At 38.8% G+C, this 23878-nt stretch overlaps 1 protein-coding gene across 2 annotated transcripts; it reads left to right on the top strand.

Moving 5' to 3' along the window:
• Positions 1-2875: 2875 nt before the first annotated feature.
• On the top strand, positions 2876-22342 carry LOC113077274 (insulin receptor substrate 1-B-like). 2 transcript variants are annotated; one of them, XR_003281288.1, is made up of 4 exons: positions 2876-3610; positions 4989-8159; positions 19382-19516; positions 19618-22342. XR_003281288.1 is itself a non-coding variant. In XM_026249703.1 (3 exons), the coding sequence occupies exons 1-3, from the start codon at positions 3259-3261 to the stop codon at positions 19387-19389; spliced, it is 3531 nt and encodes a 1176-aa protein (XP_026105488.1). In that variant the 5' UTR covers positions 2876-3258; the 3' UTR covers positions 19390-22342. The 2 variants fall into 2 exon arrangements, 1 of the variants encoding a protein (XP_026105488.1); XM_026249703.1 differs by having other exon boundaries at positions 19382-22342.
• Positions 22343-23878: the final 1536 nt, after the last annotated feature.

Here is a 23878-nt window from a genome sequence, read left to right as displayed (position 1 = left end):
TCCAGTCTTCCAGTAGTCGAGACTGAGCCAGAAAAAAAGGCTGTCTGAGTGGGACACTAGGATCGGGTCACCATAAACCTCCTCTTTCTCTTTACAGCCACTTCAAAGGATGAATCCTTTTGGTCATATTGTGTTGCTCATTCTTGATATTTAATCAATACTGTACAAAACATGCACCGTAGAAAAAAAATTCTGTTCAATTCATTTTAAAAAAGGCAACTATACCAGAAACGATAAAATGTTAACAAACCATTAAAATGTACTGATAATCACCATGATAATACAAATGGTACATTAGGAAGCCACATAATGAGTCTGAGTTCATGAAAAAAATGGCCTGTCCATAAAAATACTCATATACAGACAGGACAGAGGGTCATACAAAGACTAAACACCATCAGGGCAACACACATGAAAAGAAAACAAATATTCACAACATAACAGCATTTTAATAGTCGTCTTCCTGTGAAGGATGCATTTTTAAGCAACTTGAAACTTGAATACTGTCATACGAGTGTATATGGGTCACCAACACTTCGATAGCACCACAGTTGAGGGTAATAACAACCCACAAGGGTTATAAATGCACAAGGAAAGAGTAAACTTGATGCCAAAATGTGCCAGCTGTTACGAGATGGTTTGTTATTGCGAAATCATTGACAGTCTGTCATTTTAAGTTATTTAAGCCTTTAAACGCAAGTTTTAATCATCTTCAGATATCAAATATCTTACCATTTGTCTCATCTAATCTATAGTGGGTTGTTTTTCAAGTTTAAAGTCTGAGCGCACACGCCTCCATGGGGCTTCCCATAGACTGATCCTCACCACAATACATTATTTCCTTGGACCTACACACCTCATAATCATGTTCTGAGTCCACGGCAGGCTCGGGTGTTGCCCAACATTAAGGCTATTTAACTGCTGACACCCACGCTTAACCCTGCTGTGACTGATGGGAGGGTTTGTCCCCAGTGTTTGGGGGTAAGGCATTACTTAATCAGATTACTTTTTTCAAGTAACTAGTAAAGTAACGCATTACTTTTTAATTTACAAGAAAATATCTGAGTAATTTTTTTTTATTTTTTTTTACCATTCATTGACTGACAAATCTCCTGTCCCCATATTGGGAGAAATCGCAAGTACAGGGGCGTTGTGTGCACTGTGTGAACATGATGTTACTGTAGTTAACTAGACTAAATGTGAAAGTAAATTAATTCATCTCACTCATAAAAAACAGGGCCCGTATTCAAAAAATATCTTAAGGCTAAAAGTAGCTCATAACTCACAGGTTTAGGAGAAAATCTATAAATAATGGGCGTGTCAATCCTAAATTTAGGACTCCTAAATTTTTGCTTTTTGATTTGAGTTTTCACAAAGCATTCTAGCTCTAAAACTAGCTCCTAAATCTGTGAAAGGTTAGAAGTAGTGAAGAGGACTCCTAAGTCACTAAAATTAAACCATAAACTATAAAATGGCTGTTGCCGGCAATCTGGCTTAGAATATAAACATTATAAAAACATTTGACGATAATGAGCTTTTAAAACGGTATCACCCTGGTTTTAGATGGTATCCCAACTCAAATTTTCCTTCGATTATATCCTTGTTTTTGTTAACAAGCTGGGCAAGAAGTAACAGCTGAGCTTGTGTCCAGTTTGGTTTTCCTTTACGTAAAAGGCTTTTTATATTCATATTCACTAATTATGAGAAGCACATGTGTAAGAGGCCTGAGACTCGATCCCACAAGGTTTAGGAGTCAAACTCTGTGACCATTGGGCCACGACGTCCCCTTTTTTGAATGGCACAGAATAATCATCACAACCAATTTTATTATGCCACAACAGATACATTTTGGCAAAGTTACTAAACTATACATTTTAGGGGAGTCTCCAGGTAAAATAAGAATATTATACAAATGCTTAATAGTTGTAGGCTCATTAACTTGGAGTATAGCCGGTAAATCATTACGACAATCACTAACCATTACACAATCTGTAAATTATTTAGCATATTAACAAGTATAATGTCATTTTATGCTGAAACATACCTTCTTGAAAATCTTGTGTTTCAGTGACAACGCACCAATATTTTCAGAGTCGCTTTAACGCGAAACAGGAAACTCATGAATATTCATGATGCTCCGCCCAACGACACCAAATATCTCAGACACAGAATATTTCCAATATTTCAGAACACCGGCGGTGACAGCAGCGTCAATCCACCTGTCACTCAAGTGGCCACGCCCTTAATTATGCAGAGCTTTATGGCTTAATATAATTTAAACGGACGAGTTATACAAAAAAAAATAATAATAATAATTCACCCCAAAAATTTCTGGGTAAGCTCTTGGTACAAACTGCTGGTTTTCAGCTGAAATTTTAAGTTTCTGTTTCTTGTTCATGTTGTAAATGGAAAATGTGCATGCATTTTCGTTAACTGCAGATTTAGCATCAGCATTAATATTCATAATATGTTGATACAGGTAACAACTAGCAATTGAGTTTGTCCGTACTGCACTAACACAACAATAGCAGAAGATAACCGAAAGGTGTCGCAAACGCCTCGCTATGAGGGATACACTAGCGCAAGAGAATTGCCAATGACTGGAAAGAAGGGGATTCCGCATTTAATAATTAAAAAATGCACTACTACGTGAAAAACAGAATCGTGTAAATTTTCCTTAAGAATAATTCTTAAAAAACATCCGACGTGCATTTCCTCCAAATTAACATATCCACATTCACAAAATGGTAATTAAAATAAACACTTTATGTGGAATAGAAAATCTGTCACTCGAAATGTGTTAATTAAACCCAGAAGATTCTGAACTGTCTTGATCAACGAATCCATCTCTAGACATCAATGAAATCACTGCAGTCTCCGTGAACTGGCATTAGCGGGTTTACCAGTCTCATAGATGTACAGTCAGAGGGGGGGCATCTGAGTGTGCGGAAGAGAGCTGTACAGTAAACAATTCTGGTACGCTTGCAGGGATACACAGCAGAATTGCATGCTAGTGCAGACGTCGTATGCCGCATGTGCACGCCTGTCAGTGGAGCCTGGTTGCACACAACCGTACAAGCTGGACCAGGAGGAAAACAAGCTCGAGCGCTTATTTGGGCTCTCCTCGAGGGCGCGTGATTGCATGATGAGATTGCATGATGAGAGAGAAGAGAACTCCTGCTGTCATGAACGAATGTAAAACATACCACATATTTTAGGCAGACAATTGGTGGATAAAAAAAAGCAACTCGCCCAGCAATGGAGAACCAGACGGCGATGGAACAGCAGAGCTATGAAGACGTGCGGAAAAGCGGTTATCTCCGCAAACAGAAATCTATGCACCGGCGTTTTTTCGTTCTCCGAGCTGCCTCGGAGCAGGGCCCAGCCAGACTCGAATATTATGAAAACGAAAAGAAATTCCGAAGCAAGTCACCAGTCCCAAAGAAAGCAGTGACCCTGGACTCTTGCTTCAACATCAACAAACGGGCAGATTCAAAGAACAAGCATATGATAGTGCTGTATACCCGCGGGGAGAGCTTTGCCATAGCCGCGGACACTGAGGAGGTCCAAAACGAATGGTACCAGGCCATGCTGGATCTACAATGTAAATGTGAGCCTTTAAATTATAATAATTATTGTACCCTGAGTCGAATTCATTCATATATTGCTGCAGCATGGACCTTGGTGGTTGTAGCTGCTTAACCTGCCCATCAACTTGCGCGTTGATGATGGGAGCCCCCTTGTCTTCACTGGATCTATATTTGCAAAGCTGTTTGGATTCAAATGCATGTTCTACCCCACCCGTCTGTTTAATGTAGCAACCACACCTGGAAATGTGGACGCACGCGGTAATAAAACAGCCAAATTGATCGCGGTGCATGTTTTGCAGAGCCGTTCAGTACATTCATAAATTGACGAATTTGTAATTTGATTTCAATTAGATTTTTAAACGAAAATCGAAATACGGAATGGTCAGTATTTAAATGCTCTCAGCACTAGACAGAACTACTATAGTGCGTAACGCAAGAGTGGCGCATTGTGCGGCGGACGCTGCAGCAGCGTTCACGACTGTTTTTGTTTTTCTACACATTTTGTGCAGGTTGTGCGTGTAACCTACATTTCTGTCATAGCGATTCTGCCGGGGAGGGGAGCCGCGGCAGCCGTGCGTGTTTATTGGAATACGGGTCTCCTCTTGCCCCATCCCTTGTGTTTTGGTAGAATACGATCCCCCCACCCCGCCGTTGAATGAACCGATCACCGGGTTGAACAGCTGGCCATCAACGTGATGATATGGAGTCATTAGTTGCCGAGCAAGCGATTTTATAAGTCTTCCTCGGTTTGATTAGCGTCTGTAAAGGCTATAATGGATTCACTTGTCTGTAGTGTTTGTATCATGTATCACGCTATACTGCACGGAGAGCATCTTTAATTTTCTCCGTTTTCACAAGCAGGCTACAAAATCTTTAAGTGCAACATTGGTCAGACAAACTCGAATGGTATGCAAAAAAATCAGTTTGAACCAGTTAGCATATTATAGACTAATCAGTCAAAATGAGTCCTGATCTCATTGGTTTTGGGTGGCACAGGTCTAATTTCTTGTTCTGAATTGAATGCTGCCACAAAGTAACAAATTAACATTTGCCCTTTTGACCTACAAAAAATCTGGGTGAGGATAAAATGTTATAATTTGTGGTAATAAAGTAATTGAAATAAATGTGTGTATATTTAATAAAGATGTTTTAATGGCTGTTCTGTTAATAAGATAGAAAAGGCACTAATCATAACATTAATAACACAAAACTTCCTTCAGCTAATGGTGTGCTATATGAAAAAAATATATATTATTTGAAGTTAGAATTTTAATTTTTAATTATGATTATCAAGTAGATAGATATACACAATCAACATAGTGCAAAACACACTTTACATTAAAATTCCCTCAAATATGCATATTTATTGATAATTTTTATTTTATTTTATATCTATAGGTAAGACTCCCGATGAGTGTGGCAGTGGAGGAGACTGTGGACTGCCTTCCCCTGGCCCTGCCTTTAAGGAGGTCTGGCAAGTTAAAGTCTGGCCTAAAGGTTTGGGCCAAGCCAGGAATCTAGTGGGAATCTACCGACTTTGCTTGACAGACAAAACAGTCAACTTTGTCAAACTCAACTCTGATGTTGCAGCTGTGGTCCTGCAGTTGATGAATGTGCGACGCTGTGGCCACTCAGAGAACTTCTTTTTCATTGAAGTGGGTCGTTCTTCCATGACGGGTCCTGGAGAATTCTGGATGCAAGTAGAGGATTCAGTGGTGGCGCAGAACATGCATGAGACCCTTCTTGAGGCTATGAAGGCTCTGAGCGAAGAGTTTCGTCAAAGAAGCAAATCCCAGACTGTTGGTGTAAGCTGTGGAGGAGGAACTGCCTCTAACCCTATCAGTGTACCTTCTAGACGACACCACCCAAATCTGCCACCATCACAGGTTGGCTTTTCCAGACGGGCTAGAACTGAAACCCCTGGAGTCTCCAACAGCAATACGTCTCCTACTCCACGGCACGGATTCTCTAGGTCACGAACAGCAAGCATTGGGGCACGTACAGATGATGGAGGGGGGAGAGCAACAGCACTCAGCACAAGTCCGAGTCTCAATGGTTCTTCCTGCTCAACTACCCCAACCCTGAGGCCTAAACCTACACGAGCACCCACTCCAGCAAAGATCACCCTCAGCCTAGCACGATACACCCCTAACCCTGCACCTTCCCCAGCCCCCAGTCTCTCATCCAGTTCGGGTCATGGGTCAGAATGTGGGTTGGGTGGAGCTGTCTTTGGAACAATGCCCATCTGCACTTATGCTCGAATTCCTCAGAGAGTGTCCATGTCAGGATCACCCAGTGATTATGGTTCATCAGATGAGTATGGCTCCAGCCCCGGAGAGCACTCCCTGCTAGCCGCAGGAGTACCTGCTACTCTTGTTGAAGGTGGAGCCAGTTATATCCTGATGGGTCACCGAGAAGGGTCTCACAAACGAGTTCATGGACGCAGGATTCTACGTCGTTCATCTAGTCGCGAGTGTGAGGCTGAGCGCAGGCTGCTCAGCAAGCGTGCTTCCCTACCCCCCATCTCTACCCAAGAGCGTTTGGTCCCACGCCGCAGGGAGGAAGAAGAAGAGGATGAAGAGGACTATGCAGTGATGTCACGCAGTGCAAGTAGAGAGTCTTTCACATCTCGCCGAGGCTCAGGGGGTTCAGCTACAACATCATTAGTGCAGGAAAACTCAGCAGATAAAGGTGTCAGTACTAAAGGGGGGCCTGAAGACTCCTCAATTGATAGTGGATACATGTCTATGCTACCAGGTGTTACGGCTCCTCCTGCTTCATTGTCACTGTCAGTTACTGGTTCAGATGTAGTGCCAAAGGGTGGAGATGAATACATGGCAATGACCCCCAACAGTAGTGTCTCACCCCCTCAGCACATCCGCCTACCCATCAATGAGGGCTACGTGATGATGTCTCCTAACAGCAGCTGTTCACCAGACTTACATGGCTTAAGTGGAAGCATTTGGGGCAGCAGGGGCAGCATGGAGAGTCGGGCAGGCAGCGACTACATGAACATGTCACCTATATGTGCCAGGTCAGCTTGCAGTACTCCTCCATCACACCCAGAGCAGCAACCACTGCAGCCAAAGATGGTTTATTCTTATTTTTCGCTGCCTCGTTCATACAAACACACTGCCCTCTCAACCCGTTTTGAGGATAATCTGGAGAGGGTTTGTATGGGTAGAGGTGAAGCAGGAGGAAAAGTTGGGCATAGTGGTTACCATTGTGGAGGGGACACACCTGTGGGCTCAGGTGGTGGTGGACAACTCTCTCTGTCATCATCATCTTTTTCCTCTAGTTCAGCTAGCAGTGAAAGCCTTGAGGACAGGTCATTGTCTGTTGGTGGAGTGGGAAGAGCAACTAGGTTGGGTGCAGGACACAGGGTAGGGGGGGCTCACCCCAAAGTTTCAGCCCAACACCATCACCAGCAGAGATGTGGGCCAGGTGTTCAGAAACAGGGTCATTTACAGTCAAGGAAGTCATCTACTTTTTTTGTGGATGTGTCCAAAGCCAATACGCTGCCGAGAGTCAGAGAGACTTTGCTCTCAACTGCATCCCAGAGCCCTGGAGAGTATGTGAGCATTGTATATAAGGGTGACCGAGGAGGACATAAGAAGGGGAAGACTACAGCTGAGCCAGGGAACTCTATGACACAAGGACATCAAAGAGCCTTTCACCGGCCACAGACATGTCAAGGTGGATCTGCAAACCTTCCTCGGAGCTTCTCCGCACCCCTCTCCACCTCCATCTCTTTATCGTCTGAATATGTAAACATGGACTTAGGTAACTCACCTTCTTCTCTCACTACCCTCTCTTCTTTTAAACCTGCCCCAAAGGTCAGAGAGGAGATCATCAGAGCTCCTCAAGTAGAACAAGAACCGGAAATGGGACTCAGTATGACAGGCTTGACATCTACAGATGTGGCTGCTGCTCCTTTTACAGACTATACTGAGATGAAATTTGGATTGGTTGCAGATACAACATCCAAGTCACCAAAAGCTGGCCAAACAGCTCTGCCATCCTCCATGGAGCAGGAGCATAACATGAATTTCCCTTCACCCAAGGCTTTTTCAAACGTGGATCAGGGTGCCCGTCTAGTCAGGGCGGAATCAACAGCAAGAAGGCGGCATCGCTCAGAGACATTCATCACTCCCCCAACTCACCCCCTCTCCCCCTCTGCTTCCCCTTGTCCTTTTTCTGAAACACTACCTGCTGGTCCAACACGACAGCAAGGATTAGAGAGCAACCTTTGGTCTAATAATCAGCCACCCTCTCCACAGTGTGCCAGTTCTGGAGTAGCAAATCTCCCTGCTGCTCAGGCATCTTCCTTAACCCTGGAACAAGGCCTGAACTACATTGATTTGGACTTGGTCAGTAAGGAGAATCAAACCAGTGTGGATGGACACACTGGACCTCATTCATTTTTCTCTCCTGGAGTAGGAGGGTTAACTGGGGTATTGGGTGGAGCAGGAGGAAATCCTAGCTCCAGCATCAACACATATGCCAGCATTGATTTCGTTAAATCAGATGAATTGAGAGTTCATCAGAGCAGCAGGAAGGACAGCAAAGGTAAAAACATTGTTCTTTTACCAAAAACCTATTTACTGCATTCCTAAAGCCCAATTCATATGTTTGCTTCTCCATACTGTTAGCATTTGTCTTTTTAAAGTATTAATCTCTAGTGTTTTTACATTCTAACCAAAAAGCCATGATGTGACTACTGAAAATGGACAGTTGTGTCACTGCTCAATTTTTCTTTTTTTTTGAATCCTTATCTCATTGAAGAAGAATTATAAAGGCCATAAAGTCACAATATCATTGGTCAACATACTGTTTTTCATCCAAGACAGAATGATGCCATTTTTTTATTTGTTATTCAGTATATTTGTGTTGGAAATTTAAAATATTTCCTGCTGAGGCTCACGCAGTGATTGTGATGGGCTTTTCAAGGGTTATTTTGGGGCCTCTCTCCTATCTTTCTTTTTGTTATCGAACAATAGTAAATATCGTAAGCAGGCCTAGTTCTGTATTTGGACTGCTCTCTGCCTGGTTCCATCAGGGAAGAGGAGGCTGAGTGTAAGAAGAATCAGACAACTTTTGCGTTAAAGTATTTTAAAGTACCTAAGATCATTTAGGTTGTTGGTTGTGAGTGTGTGCTTGTTTGTTAAAGTTCATGAGTGCATGGTAAGGGCAGTGTGAGTACAGACATACAGTATGCATGTTTGTGCCTGTGTGTGGATAGAGAATATAGCATATCTGTGGCTTGTCTAAGTGTTTATAAGGGATACCTCTGAGCAGCCCTGTATCCGCATATATATTTAACTCACTGTGATTGTAGATAATTATGGCTATTTAACTTCAGTCTTGCTGAAAATGTTCCTGAATGTGGTTCTGCTTCTACTCATCTCTCTTCTCTTTCTCTCTGTGTTGATTTCTCCAAAATATTTAAACACTGTGGCTCTGTGATGCATTCAACATTGATTGTTTGAGGAGCCCAACATAGCAACACTGATTCAACCAAAGGTTTTGAGGGTGAGATTACCTACACTACTTTGCAAAACTCTTAGGCAGTTAGTATTTTCACCAAAAAAAAAAACGTATAAGAATTTTCTCTCTTTTGCTGTTGTATGTCAGTAGGAAATATCAGTTTTATCTGTACATTTCCAAACATTCCTTTTGCATCAATTGTAATAAATCAGTGGGATTTTTGTATGGACAACATGATGAATCAGAAAAAACTGAGATCCAGAAGACTAAATCCAAAAGAACTGTGGCAACGTTTCCAAGACACTTGAAGAAACCTACCTGCAAAGCTAGAAACCTATGCACAAATGCACTGAGGACAAAAGCTGTTTTAATTGCAAAGGGTGGTCACCTTGATAAATAAAATCCATTTACTACATTATTTTTGAAAGCATCATCATTTTACAGTATTTTTACACAAGTGCCTTTTCACATTACCGTAGCTTTGCAGGTAGGTTTCTTCAAGCATCTTGGAGCTGCCACAATTTGTCTACATTTAGTCTGTCTTAGTTCTCTGTTTCTTCAAGTTATTTCAGACGGACTCGATAATGGTGAGATCAGATCTCTGTGTGGAGCACTGGCTGTTCTCACGATATTTATATTACAATTAACGGCAAAAGAAAGTTTGGAAATGTAAACTTATATTTTCTACTGACACACTACAGCAAAATATAGAAATAACTGGCTCAAAACTTTTGTTGTTGTTGTTATTGTTGGTGAAATACTAATGGCTGACGACTTTTGGATGGTAGTGTATTTTTCAAACAATATATAGGAAGTGCTTTGTAAAGTGCCATTTTTGGTGCTGCAGCTGCCACTGAAACTGTACACTTCAATTTCAACTTTTTAATCTATTTTCTGTAGAACAGGTGAGTGGTGCTTGCCCATTCAAAAGTGTCACAATGCTAGGGTGTTACTAGGGCATTTCTATGTGGTTGCTAAGTTGTGTCTATTTTGAGTAAGAGACCCATCTTCAATAACTCAGATTTGTAGAAAAAATGGATTTAGCCTAGTCCAAAACTTTTAAAAAGAAAGAAATGTCAAGGTGTATCCTTGACTTCACAATTTACTTCAGTGTTAGGCTTGATAAACGTGCTAAAAACCATCTTACTTAAACTACTTAGCATCAGGGTGGAAAGTGTGCGGGGGTGGAAATTGTGTAAGACGAATAGTATGAAAGATAAAGAAAGGTTTTTAGTGGTTAAAAGATAGATGACACCAGAAAGCAAAAGAATGGACTAACAGAGAGTATGTGGTCTCTGAAAGACAGTAAGGTTGTGACTTGATAGACAATGAAAGATTAACAGAGACAGACAAGGAGTCAGATCGTCAATGCAGGTATTGTGTGACTCAAAGTGACGCTCTGAAGGCTTTACCTCATACAAACCCAGTCACCACAGTGGTGCTAAGAAAAGGGGAATCTGCTACGACCCGAAGCTGTCTAGACAGGCAGGTTGCTGTTGGTCAGAAGAGCTGTAATCTAGTCTAGAGGAGAATACATTCCTTTATAGTGGACCTGAAGGAGGGCATTTACACACACCAGCATTAATGCATGGCAGTGTACTGTATGTGTGAGTTTTGTGCATGTGCAGTGATGCATTACATTACCCAGCTAAAATTATCATCAGTTAATGGAGAAAAAAAATCTGATTTGTCCTCAGTGTAACTCTTCCCAGTAACACACCTCTCATAGGGCAGAAGTTTAGGATCAGTATGTTTTTGTCTGAATGCATATTTGTTGTAAAAGTACAAATCTTTGCTCTCCTTTTGAAAACTGCTTTCATGTGCTGATTTTGCATCTTATGGTTTGTATATATTTTTTTTCTGTTGTATGAGTGTTGAAGAAGGTCTTTGTAGTCTACATCTGATCCTGCAACCTTATTGGACCTGATGAAGCAAAACCTCTTACTAAAGAACAGTGTCATTCTATTCAAAGGCCTATTCTGCATCTCAATACAAATAGTGCAGTGATCACAAGATGTCTTTCATCATTTTACAACATAGTAAATAATGTTGGCTTAGAATTCTGTCATCTTAAAGCCTTAAACTTGCACAGATATTTTCAAACCATCAAATTAATTTACAATTAATTTAAATAATACATTTACAAGTACAGTGATAAATAGAGAAAATGTAGTTTTATAGTAATAATAATGTGGCTTAAAAGGATTGTTCACCCAAAAATGATTTACTCACATTCAAGCCAACCTATGTGTATGACTTTCTTCATCAGATGAATACTATTGGAGTTTCATTTAAAGAATGCCCTGGCTCTTTCTAGCTTTATAATGGCAGTGAATGGTGGTAAAGATTTTGAAGAAAAATACAGTGCATCCATAATATAAAAAGTGCCTCACATGGCTCCAGGATATAATGAAGGCCTTATGAAGTGAATCGATCATGCATTTGTGTAAGACAAATACCCATATTTAAAACCATAAACCATAATCTTCTGCTAACTTTTGTACGTCTATATACGAGAGAGTGGCATCCAGCGGATAGCAGATATTTTGTTTTGCTCTCTCCTCTGATCTTCTGTTTTCGCAACTTCTCAGGTTTATAAAGTTTTAAATATGGATATTTTTCTTATAAAAATGCATCAGAGCTGTGTGGAGTACATTTTATGATGGATGGATGCACTTTATTGGACTTCTTTTGGACTATCGAATAGCAACATCCATTCACTGCCATTATAAAGATTGGAAGAGCCAGGACATTTTTCTTATGAAATGTTTATATACCTAGGATGGCTTGAGGGTGAGTAAACCATGTGGTGATTTTCATTTTTGAGTGAACTATCCACTATCCAACTATCCCATGCTAAATAATATTTGAGAAGTGAATAATTAAAGAATTAGTTCACTTGCAGAATTAAAAAATCCTTATAATTTACTCACCCCCATGTCATCCAAGATGTTCATGTCTTCTGTCTTCAGTTGCAAAGAAATTAAGGTTTTTGAGGAAAATATTCCAGGATCTTCCCGACGAGCATTTGTGGTTAAAATGTATATCCATTTAATGTTTTTTTTTAAAGAAAATAACAGATCGTTTTACTAAATAAGATGTAGAGCTCTCTGAAGCTGCACTGAAACTGCAATTTGGACCTTCAACCCGTTGGCCACCATTGAAGTCCATTATATGGAGAAAATCCTGGAATGTTATTTCTTTGTGATTAAGAAAGAAAGATAAGAACGTCTTGGATGACATGCAGGTGGGTAAATTATCAGGAAATTTTTATTCTGGAATTGAACTAATCCTTTAATGTCAGTGTAACACCTTTAAAGTATTTCCTCAGGAACAGACTGAAATTTAAGTTGTTATTTACTGAATCGCAACATCACTGTTATAGTTGATATTCACTAATTGAATGTTCTCTAATTGAATTTAATGCTGTACTGTTGACTGAACAATTTGACTGTACTGCTAATATACATGCTTATACAAGGTTATATTTCAAGCCTTGTTTATTCCATTTGAAGCCTAAAACTTTATAAGACATTAAAAAATGTGCTTTTGTAGTGGAAGAAAAAAGATTTGATGCTTATTTTGGATGTTTGATTTGTCCTACGTCAAAGGAAGACTCATCCGTTTCGTTTCCTTAGTGATACTAATGAGAATGTTGTCGTTTTCTCCCCCCTGCTTGTCTGTCTTTGTCTCTCAGTCTGTGCTTGTCAGCCAGAGATTCAGCACCGTCCTCTCCAAGTCTTTGACAGCATCCCACACATACATATATACGTGCTCATTGGAGTCAAGGTGTAAAATCTAGACTGATAGTCACAGGCCCTCAACCAAAACATCTATTTATCCTGCAGCTCTAGTTACTATTGCCGTGCATGTTTTTCTTATTAAATATAATGTGTTAATAATTAGTTATAATACACCACGGTCCTGGAGATTGGCCGATTGACCCTTTTCACAGACTGTAATAATGTGGTTCCACAGTTAATGTAGCAAAGTTTTATATAAATGTTTTATTTTAATTTTATGTACATTTATAACACTATGCTTTGTGTTATATTACCTATTACCTATATTACATTGAATTAAAACTAGTTAATGCTGATGTCAGTGTTTCTAACACAATGGCTGAGGGAGGAATGGCAAATTTCTCTCCCCTGAACACTGTAGTCAACTTAAATTTTTCCTCCATTGGAAAGTCATAGAAATGCTATTGTGGATTTTTCTTTTGCTATTGAAGCAAATGGGAATGGAAATACACACGTGTTGTAGTTTCCATTCACCACTAGGAGTTTACACTATGACCAAAAACCCTGGGAATGTGAAAAGTGTCCATATTTTACACCTTGTGTGGCCATCCTCATCAAACACCTGAACCAGCTAATCAAGGTCTTCAGGATTATTTGAGAATCACTGAGCATGTTGGCCCTAGACTGTGCAGGAAAGTAAGATTTTGCTTGTGTATAGCTGTCAATAAATGATTATGAAATTATTAATGCTAAGTCTTGTTAGGTTGCCCATAGTTCTTAGGCTGGTGCTTGTGCATCTGATCCTGTCAATTATTATAATTTTTTATTATGTAAATATTCTACAAATGTTCTAGTAAATATTGCTTAATTTTAGTGATTAAGTGGATTTTAGAAATCCAGGGATAATTTACAACATGTTTTTTGCACATGCCTTCCATAATGGACAGTAAGTCAATACATTTTTTAATTCATCTTTGAAACCCTGAAAATACATTTCATTCTAGACACTGTCTGTATAAGACTGTCAGTGGAAACCGATGCCATATATGTTAAGCAAACACCATCTACATATACATATATATATATATATATATATATATATATATATATATATATATATATATATATATATATATATATATATATATATCAGACATGGGGACTTGTGACTTGGTGACTTGGACTCGAGTCGCTATTTTTAGGACTTGAGACTTGACTCGGACTTGGAAGTTAAAGACTCGGGACTTGACTTGACTTGAGACACGATGACTTGAATGACTTGAGTGTTAATCACATAATGTTTTCAGTTTGAATATAAAATATATAAATTATTTTTTAAAATAAAGTTGATTACTCAGCTGGAGCGCAGGCTGAGAATAGCGTCGAGACTGGATCAGGACACTATCATCAGTCATGCCCTCTCTACCTTACACACACCACGCCCACTTAAATCAGATATCACATCACATCAACATGTCAGCCTGAGGGTTACCGACGGTCATCGCTTTTGTCTTCAATAATTCGCGCCTAAAAACGCGTGGAAAACGCTGGGTGCGCCGCTTTCTCCTTCTTTCCAAAGCGCTCGGGCAGAAGTGCTCCTGGGGCGTCTGTCGTTGCTAAGCATCCATGACACGCTCTCTCTCAATGGAGACGCGGAAATTTCAGCAAAGGATAAATGGATTTGCAGCACTAAAAATCGCTCGCAGTAGCTCTGCTACTAAATTCATTTCAAAATGGCAATCCATATACAGCTATGAACAGCTGTTCCTTCATCTTAGCTGAGATTTCAACGTTGATACGGGAAAGGATGAAGCTGATTGGTTAGTTATTGTCACATGACCTGCGGTGCGCTTGCGGCATTGCGCGCGCCTACATTGGAAATAGCGAACTTGCGCGCGCAAAAGACGTGATGTGAACGGCCCCTAATGATCCGCTAGCAGGCCGTCAAAAAAACGCATTCCAGGGGCGGCGCTAGGGCTGGGCTAAGGGGGCATAAGCCCCGAATATTTTGTTACCTTGTCTTTCTCATAGAGCAAAACAATTAATCAGAAAAACAAATGTAGCTGCCGCGATTACCCAATCATGAGAAGTGCACATTACACACACACACACACACACACATATACATATATATACACACCCCATCACTCTCCTTCTTGCTCAAATAGCCCTTGATGCCTTCAGTGTGAATCTACAAATTTCATAGTCATGAAAATAAAGAAAACTCTTTGAATGAGAAGGTGTGTCCAAACTTTTGGTCTGTACTGTACATAACAAAAAAGTATGAAACAACTGAAAATACGTCATATTTATATTCTATACTGAGAGAGAGAGAGAGAGTGTGTGTGTGTGTGTGTGTGTGAGAGAGAGAGAGAGAGAGAGAGAGAGGAGAACTGTAACAAAGTTTAATGTTGTATGTAAACTGTGTTTGAGAGAGAGAGAGAGAGAGAGAGAGAGAGAGAGGTGTTCAGAGAGGAGTCTGTTGGGTGTTTAGCTGTTATTTGTTTTATGGACTCAATGTTGAAAATGTAAAACATTTCAAACACTGTTGGCAGAAGTGAAAAATAAATAATTTTAGGAAGTTACAATTTTGTTTGATTCCATGATGTATTTTACTGAACATGAGTATTTACAATGCAAATCCAAATTATTTTAATTTACTTACAGTTACTTATATCTTGTCTTTTAACTTTATTAAGATAAGATTCTGCAGGTAAAACAACAATATTAAGGTGACTTGACTTGGACTTGACTTGACATAGCTTGTGACTTGACTTGACTTGACTTGCCCAAGAAAAAAATACTTGGGACTTACTTGAGACTTGAAGGTTAAGACTTGAGACTTACTTGAGACTTGCACATGTGTGACTTGGTCCCATCTCTGATATATATATACAGTATGTGTGTGTGTGTGTCTAGGAGAAAGTGTGTTTGTGTGTGTGTGTATGTGTGTGTGTGTGTGTGTGTGTATGAATATGGGTATATGTGTGTGGGTAGGTGCTTGTCTGCAGGGAGAGAGATTATGGTTAACTCAAGTGGGTGTACCGAGAGCAGAGCCAATTGATCTGTCTGCTGTTAACAAACCATTCACACACACACATACTGTCACACACAAACACTCACTCATGTGTATGCACTCAGAGCAGGAGGCACAGGTAGACTGATAGTTGGGATGAGAAATAGTGAGTTGTAATGAGTGTCTTAGAATGCTGGTATAGTAAGGTTGGAAGAGAGAGATTGTGTGTATTGTTGGATTCATTTCATTGCTCTAGACTCGAGAGTCTGTGGCATTTTATACAGTAAGGTGAAGGTGGCAGCTGGCCAGTTCACTCACATATACAGCAAATATGTAGGACTCTTCCAAGAAGCATGCCATGCACCCTGTCTACTACTAGTGATGTCACAAATTAGCATTTGTACTGAGAGATGACATGGCATCGCTGATGGAGACAATGTTGTCATTTTGTGCACTGTTCTTTTATTCCCTTTATTTTACCTGTTATATACACAGCTAAAATATTTTCTTTCTTCTATTTAGAAATGTCTTGACAATTATTGTGTGTCTTTATTTCTGCACAATGATCATGTGGATCAACAACGAGTGTGAAGTCGCTTATGCTAAACAGCAGCATTTATTGGATCAAAAATATAGTCAAAACAGTTATATTTAATGTTCCTGCAAAGCTGCATTTCCAGCAGCCATTACTCCAGTCTTCAGTGTCACATGATCATTCATTCTAAGTTCAAGTCATATTTTGGGGGGGATTCAAAGGCCTGTTTTGTCTCTCTTGGCCTTTCACATTTGAGTCACACTCTGTCCTCTGCGACAGATCCATACAACATTCTCTGTCACAAATCAAACACCTCCCACAGTACATAAACAGACCCAAACACATGCAAACCACTCTCTATGTGTCTCTCTCTCCACTAGCATATGCAGACACACACACATCTGTCCTAGCCTATGTGTCTTTGAGCTTGCCTCACTCATGTCTGTTTTCTATATTTGGCAATGACAGTGTTGGTCTGTTAGAGAGAAAAGGAGGAAGCCACCAATTCAGGATGGAGAAGCAACGTTGTGATCCAGATTATAGTCAAATGATCTAGCAATTTATTATAGACAACTGGATGTGTTGTCTTTTCAGTCCTCCAAGTTATTTTCATGAGTCACACTGTGTGCATGTTTGCATGTAAAGAAATGATCTATTCACTCTGTACTTTAGCATAGAGGTGGAATATTTTCATTACCACCATTTGTGTGTCCCAATTATGTACTACAGCTTCATATGATTAACGGGATATTGAGCTTAGTTGAACTCACTTTATTTGTTGTATTGTTGCTTCAGGAACATTTAAGACTTGATTCATTTGAATCTTCCTATTAGACTTGCACCAAAAGAAACTGTAAAGGAAAAGCGTTGTCTATATTTCTTGAATGACCTAACATTCAATTGTTAATAATTAGAGGTAGTAGGCTATTGTTGTGGTGGAGGGATGCTGGAAGCATTGTCAGTTGAAGCAAGGCAAGAATTTTTTATATATGCGTATATGTTACCCTGGATCACAAAATCTGAAAGCTGAATAAATAAACTCTCCATTGATGTATGGTTTATTTATGGTCAATATTTAGCCGAGATACAACTATTTGAATGTCTGGAATCTGAGGGTGCAAAAATGTTGAGAAAAACACCTTTTAATTTGTCCAAATGAGTTCTTTGCATTGCATATTTCTGATCAAAAATGAATTTAGCTAAATATCTTCATAGAACATGATCTTTACTTAATATCCTAATGATTTTTCGCGTAAAAGAAAAATCAATAATTTTGACCCATTCAATGTCTTTTTTGGCTATTGCTACGGATATACCCCAGCGACTTAAGACTGGTTTTGTGGTCCACGGTCACAATTATGCTCATTTTTACCTTCACCAGGTTGAAATAATAAGTAACTATAAATGCTATAGTACATCAGTAGATCAGCATGGTCTCTTTGCTGAATTAAAAGAACACAAACTTTAATTCTGCAGGATTGCAGCATTGCAGTAAAGTGAAGCATATTTGTACATTTTGTATGTGTTATAGAAGTATGGGGAGCATGAGATCATATTACGACTGCAGTGTCTATAGAAATTTCACATGCTCAAAGTCCAGTGTGACCGTGGCTTTAGACAGTTGTCGTGTGTGTGTGCTTACATCGACTTTCACAGGGAGGAGTGTTTGCAGTGTGTGGGCACACTCTCACTTTTACACAGGGAGGAGTGTTTGCAGCTTGAGCACTGTGTGCTGCGTTTACAGTGTGTGAGGTGCTTCTCACTCGAGTGTAGGCTGTTCACATACTGCACTACATCTTTGACTGTGAACCTGTCTGGCCTTTTTGTGCATATAGACTGATGTGTGAGTGTGTATGTGTGTGGGCATCCGGGATATGATATCAGATTTGTGTAAGTCCACGTATAGCAATACTGTCAGTAAAAAAGACAGAAATAGAGTATTTTGATATTTCCTAAACATGTCTGACAGTAAAAGTGCAGTGAAGAAAAAAAGATAAGAAATTGAGAACTCCAGGTAAAAGTAAATAAATAAATAAATGAAAATGTGGAAATCCCATGGGACCTGTTCATTGATGATTTTATACAGAGAGTAGAAGAAATAGACATAAAGAAAGATTCTCAAGTAAACAGAATAAAAAAAATCTAAGTGATGATCAGCTTCTAATTACGTTTCCTTTTAGATATTTTTCAAGTGTGTGTTTCGCTGCTTGAATGTGTGTATGTGTGTGTGTTTGTGCGTATCTGAATCTTTTCCCACTGTCTCCTGTCTCTAGACTAAACTGAAAGTGGTTTGGTGCCTCTGTGACTATGTTATCCTCTGGTATGCTGTTTGTTTTAACATTGAGACTAAGAGTATGAGACTGCGTAGGTAATGGCCTACAGTAGACTGGCACCAGTGTCCTCTAATGACCTCACATCTGAAGGCAGCACTGTGAAAACACATCATTTTGTGTTTGCTGCCTTGAGAATTCAGATTAATAAAGGCAAAAGATAAACCAGATGTTTATGGCAAAAATGAATCTCTGATAAAATAAGCACAACAAGTTTTCCGGCCAAATTTGCTAATTCAAAAGTAGTGGAAATAATTAATTTTTCAGGGTTTTTTTAATGTTTTTGAAGTCTCTTATGCTCAATGCTGCATTTAAAAACTGGAAATGGGAAAAAATGGAAATATTGTGAAATATTATTACAATTTAAAATGTATTGTCTATTTCAAAACACCTGTATTTTAAATTAAATTAAACTTATTCATGTGATATCAAAGCTGAATTTTCAGTAGCCATTACTCCAGTCTTCAATGTCCTCAAGAAACATTCCTTATTATTATCATAAATTATTTATTGTTATTATTATTATTATTTATTTTATTTTTTTAACTGAACCCCAACTTTTGAATGTTAGTGTATATAATAATATATTTTAATGTATTTATTTTACTGCTCACCTGCAATAGTCATTAGATTTGTACTTTTGATGCCTAATCTGTCTCTGTCTGTTTTTCTTTTTGCAGATTGTTAAAGTGCTCCTGCTTTCGGACCAGTCAGCACCTGTCCTTCCTGCGTGAGTGTGTTTGTCTGTGTGTGTGTGTGCACCTGATGTGTCCTGAAAAATGGTGCGATTCTCCACATCCCTCAGCAGTGGACATGTAACTGCCCTTGCCTCATAAAAACATTTACTCTCATTAGTTGCCATTGGTTCCATTGAAAATTACATTTGTGCCAAAAAACTATCGTTCATTTCCGTCAGACATCACTGAGATGGACATGTCCTTCAGCCGCTTGTGAAGGGCCACTGCGACTCTGACTGCCAACCAGGAGCCAATGGTATTCCTTTTCTCCTCTACCACATACTTTCAATTATTGTAAGAGAGATGTTAAATAGTATAATGATAGATCAAAAATATATAGCAGACATAATATTACTGAGAATATATCTATCTATATATAAATACAACTTTTTTTTTAGAAAAGTGCCTCATTTTTGATTGTAGCCATTTTTACACAGGTCTCAATGTGCTCTGTAAGAAATGCTTTAGTTTTTTTGTTGTTGCTGTTATTTTGTTTTGCTTTCCCATTCCTTTGTGTTCGCTATGCTGAACAAAGTCGAAAGACAGAAAGTCACAAGTAATTGAAGTGAAGAAAAACTACTGGATAGATGGAAGAGCTTTATTTGCCATGGTTTATATAAACAGATTGCCTTACTGTGCTGTATTTGTGTATGTGCTTGAATGTGTGTTTGTGTGTGTGTGTGTGTGTGTGTGTGTGTGTGTGTGTGTGTGTGTGTGTGTGTGTGTGTTTGTGTGTAATCAGTCGTCTAAGCCTCAGCCATGTTGTGCCTCAGTACACTAAAAAAGATCTGGACACACACACACAGCAAGATCAAAACTGATTGCATATACTATACTGCTGTGTGATTAAAACTTTATTGACTCAACACAAATAAACACTAAAACACCTTCATATTATCCACTCTTTCTTCTAATTATCTGAGCATAGTAGCATCAGATGGCTATGAGCACAAAATCAGATGACTGATAGGTGTCTGATCAATATAATGGAAACTGTGTGTGTGTGTGTGTGTGTGTGTGTGTGTGTGTCCATAGCCTATTGTCTTTAGTCACATAACCAGGGTTGTGTTTTAATGTAGTGCTTCCCATCCCCAGGTTATTTTGGTCACACACACTCACATTCAGATTTAAAACTGTGCCTCCCTCAAATGCAGCTCTGTTATCACAGACTCAGCTGCTATATGAATTTAACACATACACTTAGCCAAATGCCGATATCCAAATTTCTCCATCAGACTTGTTGATGATACTCTGACTGGTTTTTAAAGTCAACTTACTTTTACACACACACATGCTTAACTTGCCCTATAATAGAGAATGTGACCCAGTTTCCTCTGCTTTCGCTTATTTTGTTCAGTATTGCAATTTACAAATGAGATTTACAAGGGATCTTTTTGCCATCTGGGCTATGGGCTTTTTTGAAACGTAGCATGTTGTTATTTTTTATTGATTCATAATTTTTTTCTTTTCTTTTTTTCTAAACACCTGTTTTGACTTTTACGATTAATTTTGTTGGCTTCTGCAATTTTCTAATTAATCTAGATTTTGTTTTGTGTAGTTTATGTAACTTGCAAAAACAAAATGATCCTGTTTTAGTGCCAAATTCATAAAGTAAAACATGCTTTTTAATACCAGATTTTTAGTAACCAATATTTTCCTCGTTTGCCTGCACAATCTGCGTATTTTCTATCACCTATTTTGCCAATGTAGTCTCAATATCTCACATAGTACAACAGCTGCCTTCAGTTACCAGGAATCAACATGAAGCCTTATAGTGCTTATATGAATGCCTTTTCTATCATGTAAAAATAAGAGTTTCCTTAGGTTATGCATATTATATGGTTCATTTATATGTAAAAATGTGACATTCAATGCAGTGTTTCTAAGTGTTTAATAGAGGTTACATTTGCTTAAAGTATTTATACTCATAATTCTCATCACTTATACAGTGGTTGTTAGTGATTACAGATAACATGCATACCTCCCACCAAAACGTTCACATGCTTCATAATCTTTACTAGGGATTAAATCTAACAGAACAACAACAGGTGGTGAATATAATGTGGAGTGGGCTTAATAAAGTCCCCTTCCGAGTTTTAACCTCTGTGTTTACTTCTCATTCTGAGCCAGACATATGCCTTTTTAATCCACCTCATAGGTAGACCATTACAGAAACAAAGACAGTCTTTGTCCAGTCCAACTGCAATGTGTGTTTGGCTATTCTCTTTTATTTTCTATATTTTGATTGCCTTATTGTCTATATTAGCTATTATTTAACACACGGCAGCTGTAAAAGATGCTTTTTATTCTAGAACAGTGGAAATTATGTTTGAAGATTCTAGCAGTGGGATTTTTCTTTTTCCAGAATGACAATTCTATTGAGTCTGATTTTGTGTATAAAATTGTATGTCCCCAGACTTTCTTTCCAGAAAACATTAACATGGTATTAACTGGTGTAGAAATACAACCAAGGTCATATATACTGTAGGTATGGACTATTTATGTATAGTCCAGAAAAAAAAAAGATACTAAAAAAGAAAAATAATCCTTTATTGTATTTAAGTACCTGCAATTGTTGGGGAAAAGGGTCTGACATGCACAATCAGGGGTCTGTGTAAAGTTGCAAAGTTGATCTGTTCTTCTGTATATCTAATTCTATGAAACATTAAATTACAGTTGTGTATAAAGGGGTTTCATTAAGAGAGTGAATAGGCTGTGGGCTACTGTACAGTTCTGTGAATAAAAGGGAAATACTGGGCTTGGGTGGGCAATGGGAGACTGTATGGTATGGATATAGTAGAAATGTTTGTTGAATTCAGAAATTCCTCAATGATTATTGCCTGTGATTAAGACAATGTCACTCCAATTTAAGAAAAAAAAAGATGAAAAAAGAATGAGAGAACCGAAATGAGTGTCCTGTGTCTTTTTTAAAATAGCCGTCCATGTTGGAAAGGTGTGTGCGCGCGCGTGCATGTGTTTGTGTGACTGAAGTCTAGACAGACACCCGCCTCTTAAAGACTTCCAAGGATAAACCACCTGCTAAGCCTCATGATCATAACAGGCACGAGTGTGAACGTGAACGCGCGTGCGTCTGCGTGTGCCGACGGACAGTCTGGTCCCCATTTCACTCTGAGGCGGCCATTACCCCTTGAAAAACACAACACCACATCCCTCGCAAGGGAAGATAGAAACGTTCACAATCGTTCAGTGCGTCTGTGTGCCAAAGTTAGGACTCTGAGGACATCGTGTGGTTAGTGTGTGGTAAAACATCAACAACGGCTGCTGTTTTTATGAAGTGCACAGAAATCTGCCCCCCCCCCCCTTTTCTTTTCAGTAATTAACATTTTGTCTAACTAACATCTGCTGTTACGTTCCACATATAAAGTAAGACATACATGTTTGAAAACATGAGCGTGACTTGGTCTTACACTAGAACTCAGGGGCAGCATGCTCAGCTAAATTAAAGGTTAAAAAAAATTGTTGCATACCTGAATATAAAATAATTGCATATATTTTTTCCTCTCTGTAGGTATCAAGTCAGCATTTTAATGGTGGTTCATGATCATCACACATTTGACCATGAGCACATTGTGCCAAACAGCAGTAAAATTGTGGAAAGGGAGAATACACTTAACGTTACTTACTGGACTTTTGGACACTTACTAGACGATCTGTTCTATGAGGATGAAGTGTAAAAAAAAAAGATGCTGTAAGGTGGCTGAAATCGCAATATTTTCATCTCATCAACATGCATGAAATAAAGATTGGCTTTTTTCTTTCTCTTATTTTGTTTTAGTTTATAACCACAACTTTCTAAATATAAAACTCTAAGTTTGATGTTTACATATGTGGGCAGGTACAGTAAACTTGTTAATAAAAATGTGTGGGGTCGCTGAGTTGCAAAACATATAAAACACATCTAAAATACTTATTTTGCTGCTGATTATCTAAACTGTGGTAAAATGTGGTGACCAAAAAGAACCGGGGTCATCTAATGTTCAGCACTGATAAAAGAGGAGTTTGAGGAACTTGAATTGCACAAAGGTCCATACTTGGCTCTAGACAGTATAGGCCTACCCTACCCTTATCAAAAAGTAGTAAACTGAAAGTTTATTTTACTGAGTATACTTAAGAAAAGTTCAAGTATATTTTTTTATGTAGCAAGTATACAAATATTAGTGTTCTAGTAGTATACTTGTGTACTGTTTCAGTACTCCTTGGGACTAAATTGGCCCACTTTCTAGTATATAAAAGTATACTTTAAGTATAACAGTAGCAAACTCTGAGTACACAACTAGTTTACCTCTATGTTTGTAGTTTGTACTCCAATTATACTAAAAGTGAACTTATAGGAATACTAGTTTACTAGTTAAATGCTTTGTAGGCTTTGAAGTATAGTCTCAGTAAACTTCTAGTTTAGTAGTTTTATACTTTACGTAT

The sequence above is a fragment of the Carassius auratus genome, chromosome 5 (assembly GCF_003368295.1).
Source record: "Carassius auratus strain Wakin chromosome 5, ASM336829v1, whole genome shotgun sequence".
NCBI lineage: Eukaryota > Metazoa > Chordata > Actinopteri > Cypriniformes > Cyprinidae > Carassius > Carassius auratus.
The sequence above is the reverse complement of the archived record's forward strand: the minus strand, read 5'-3'. Positions and strand labels throughout refer to the sequence as shown.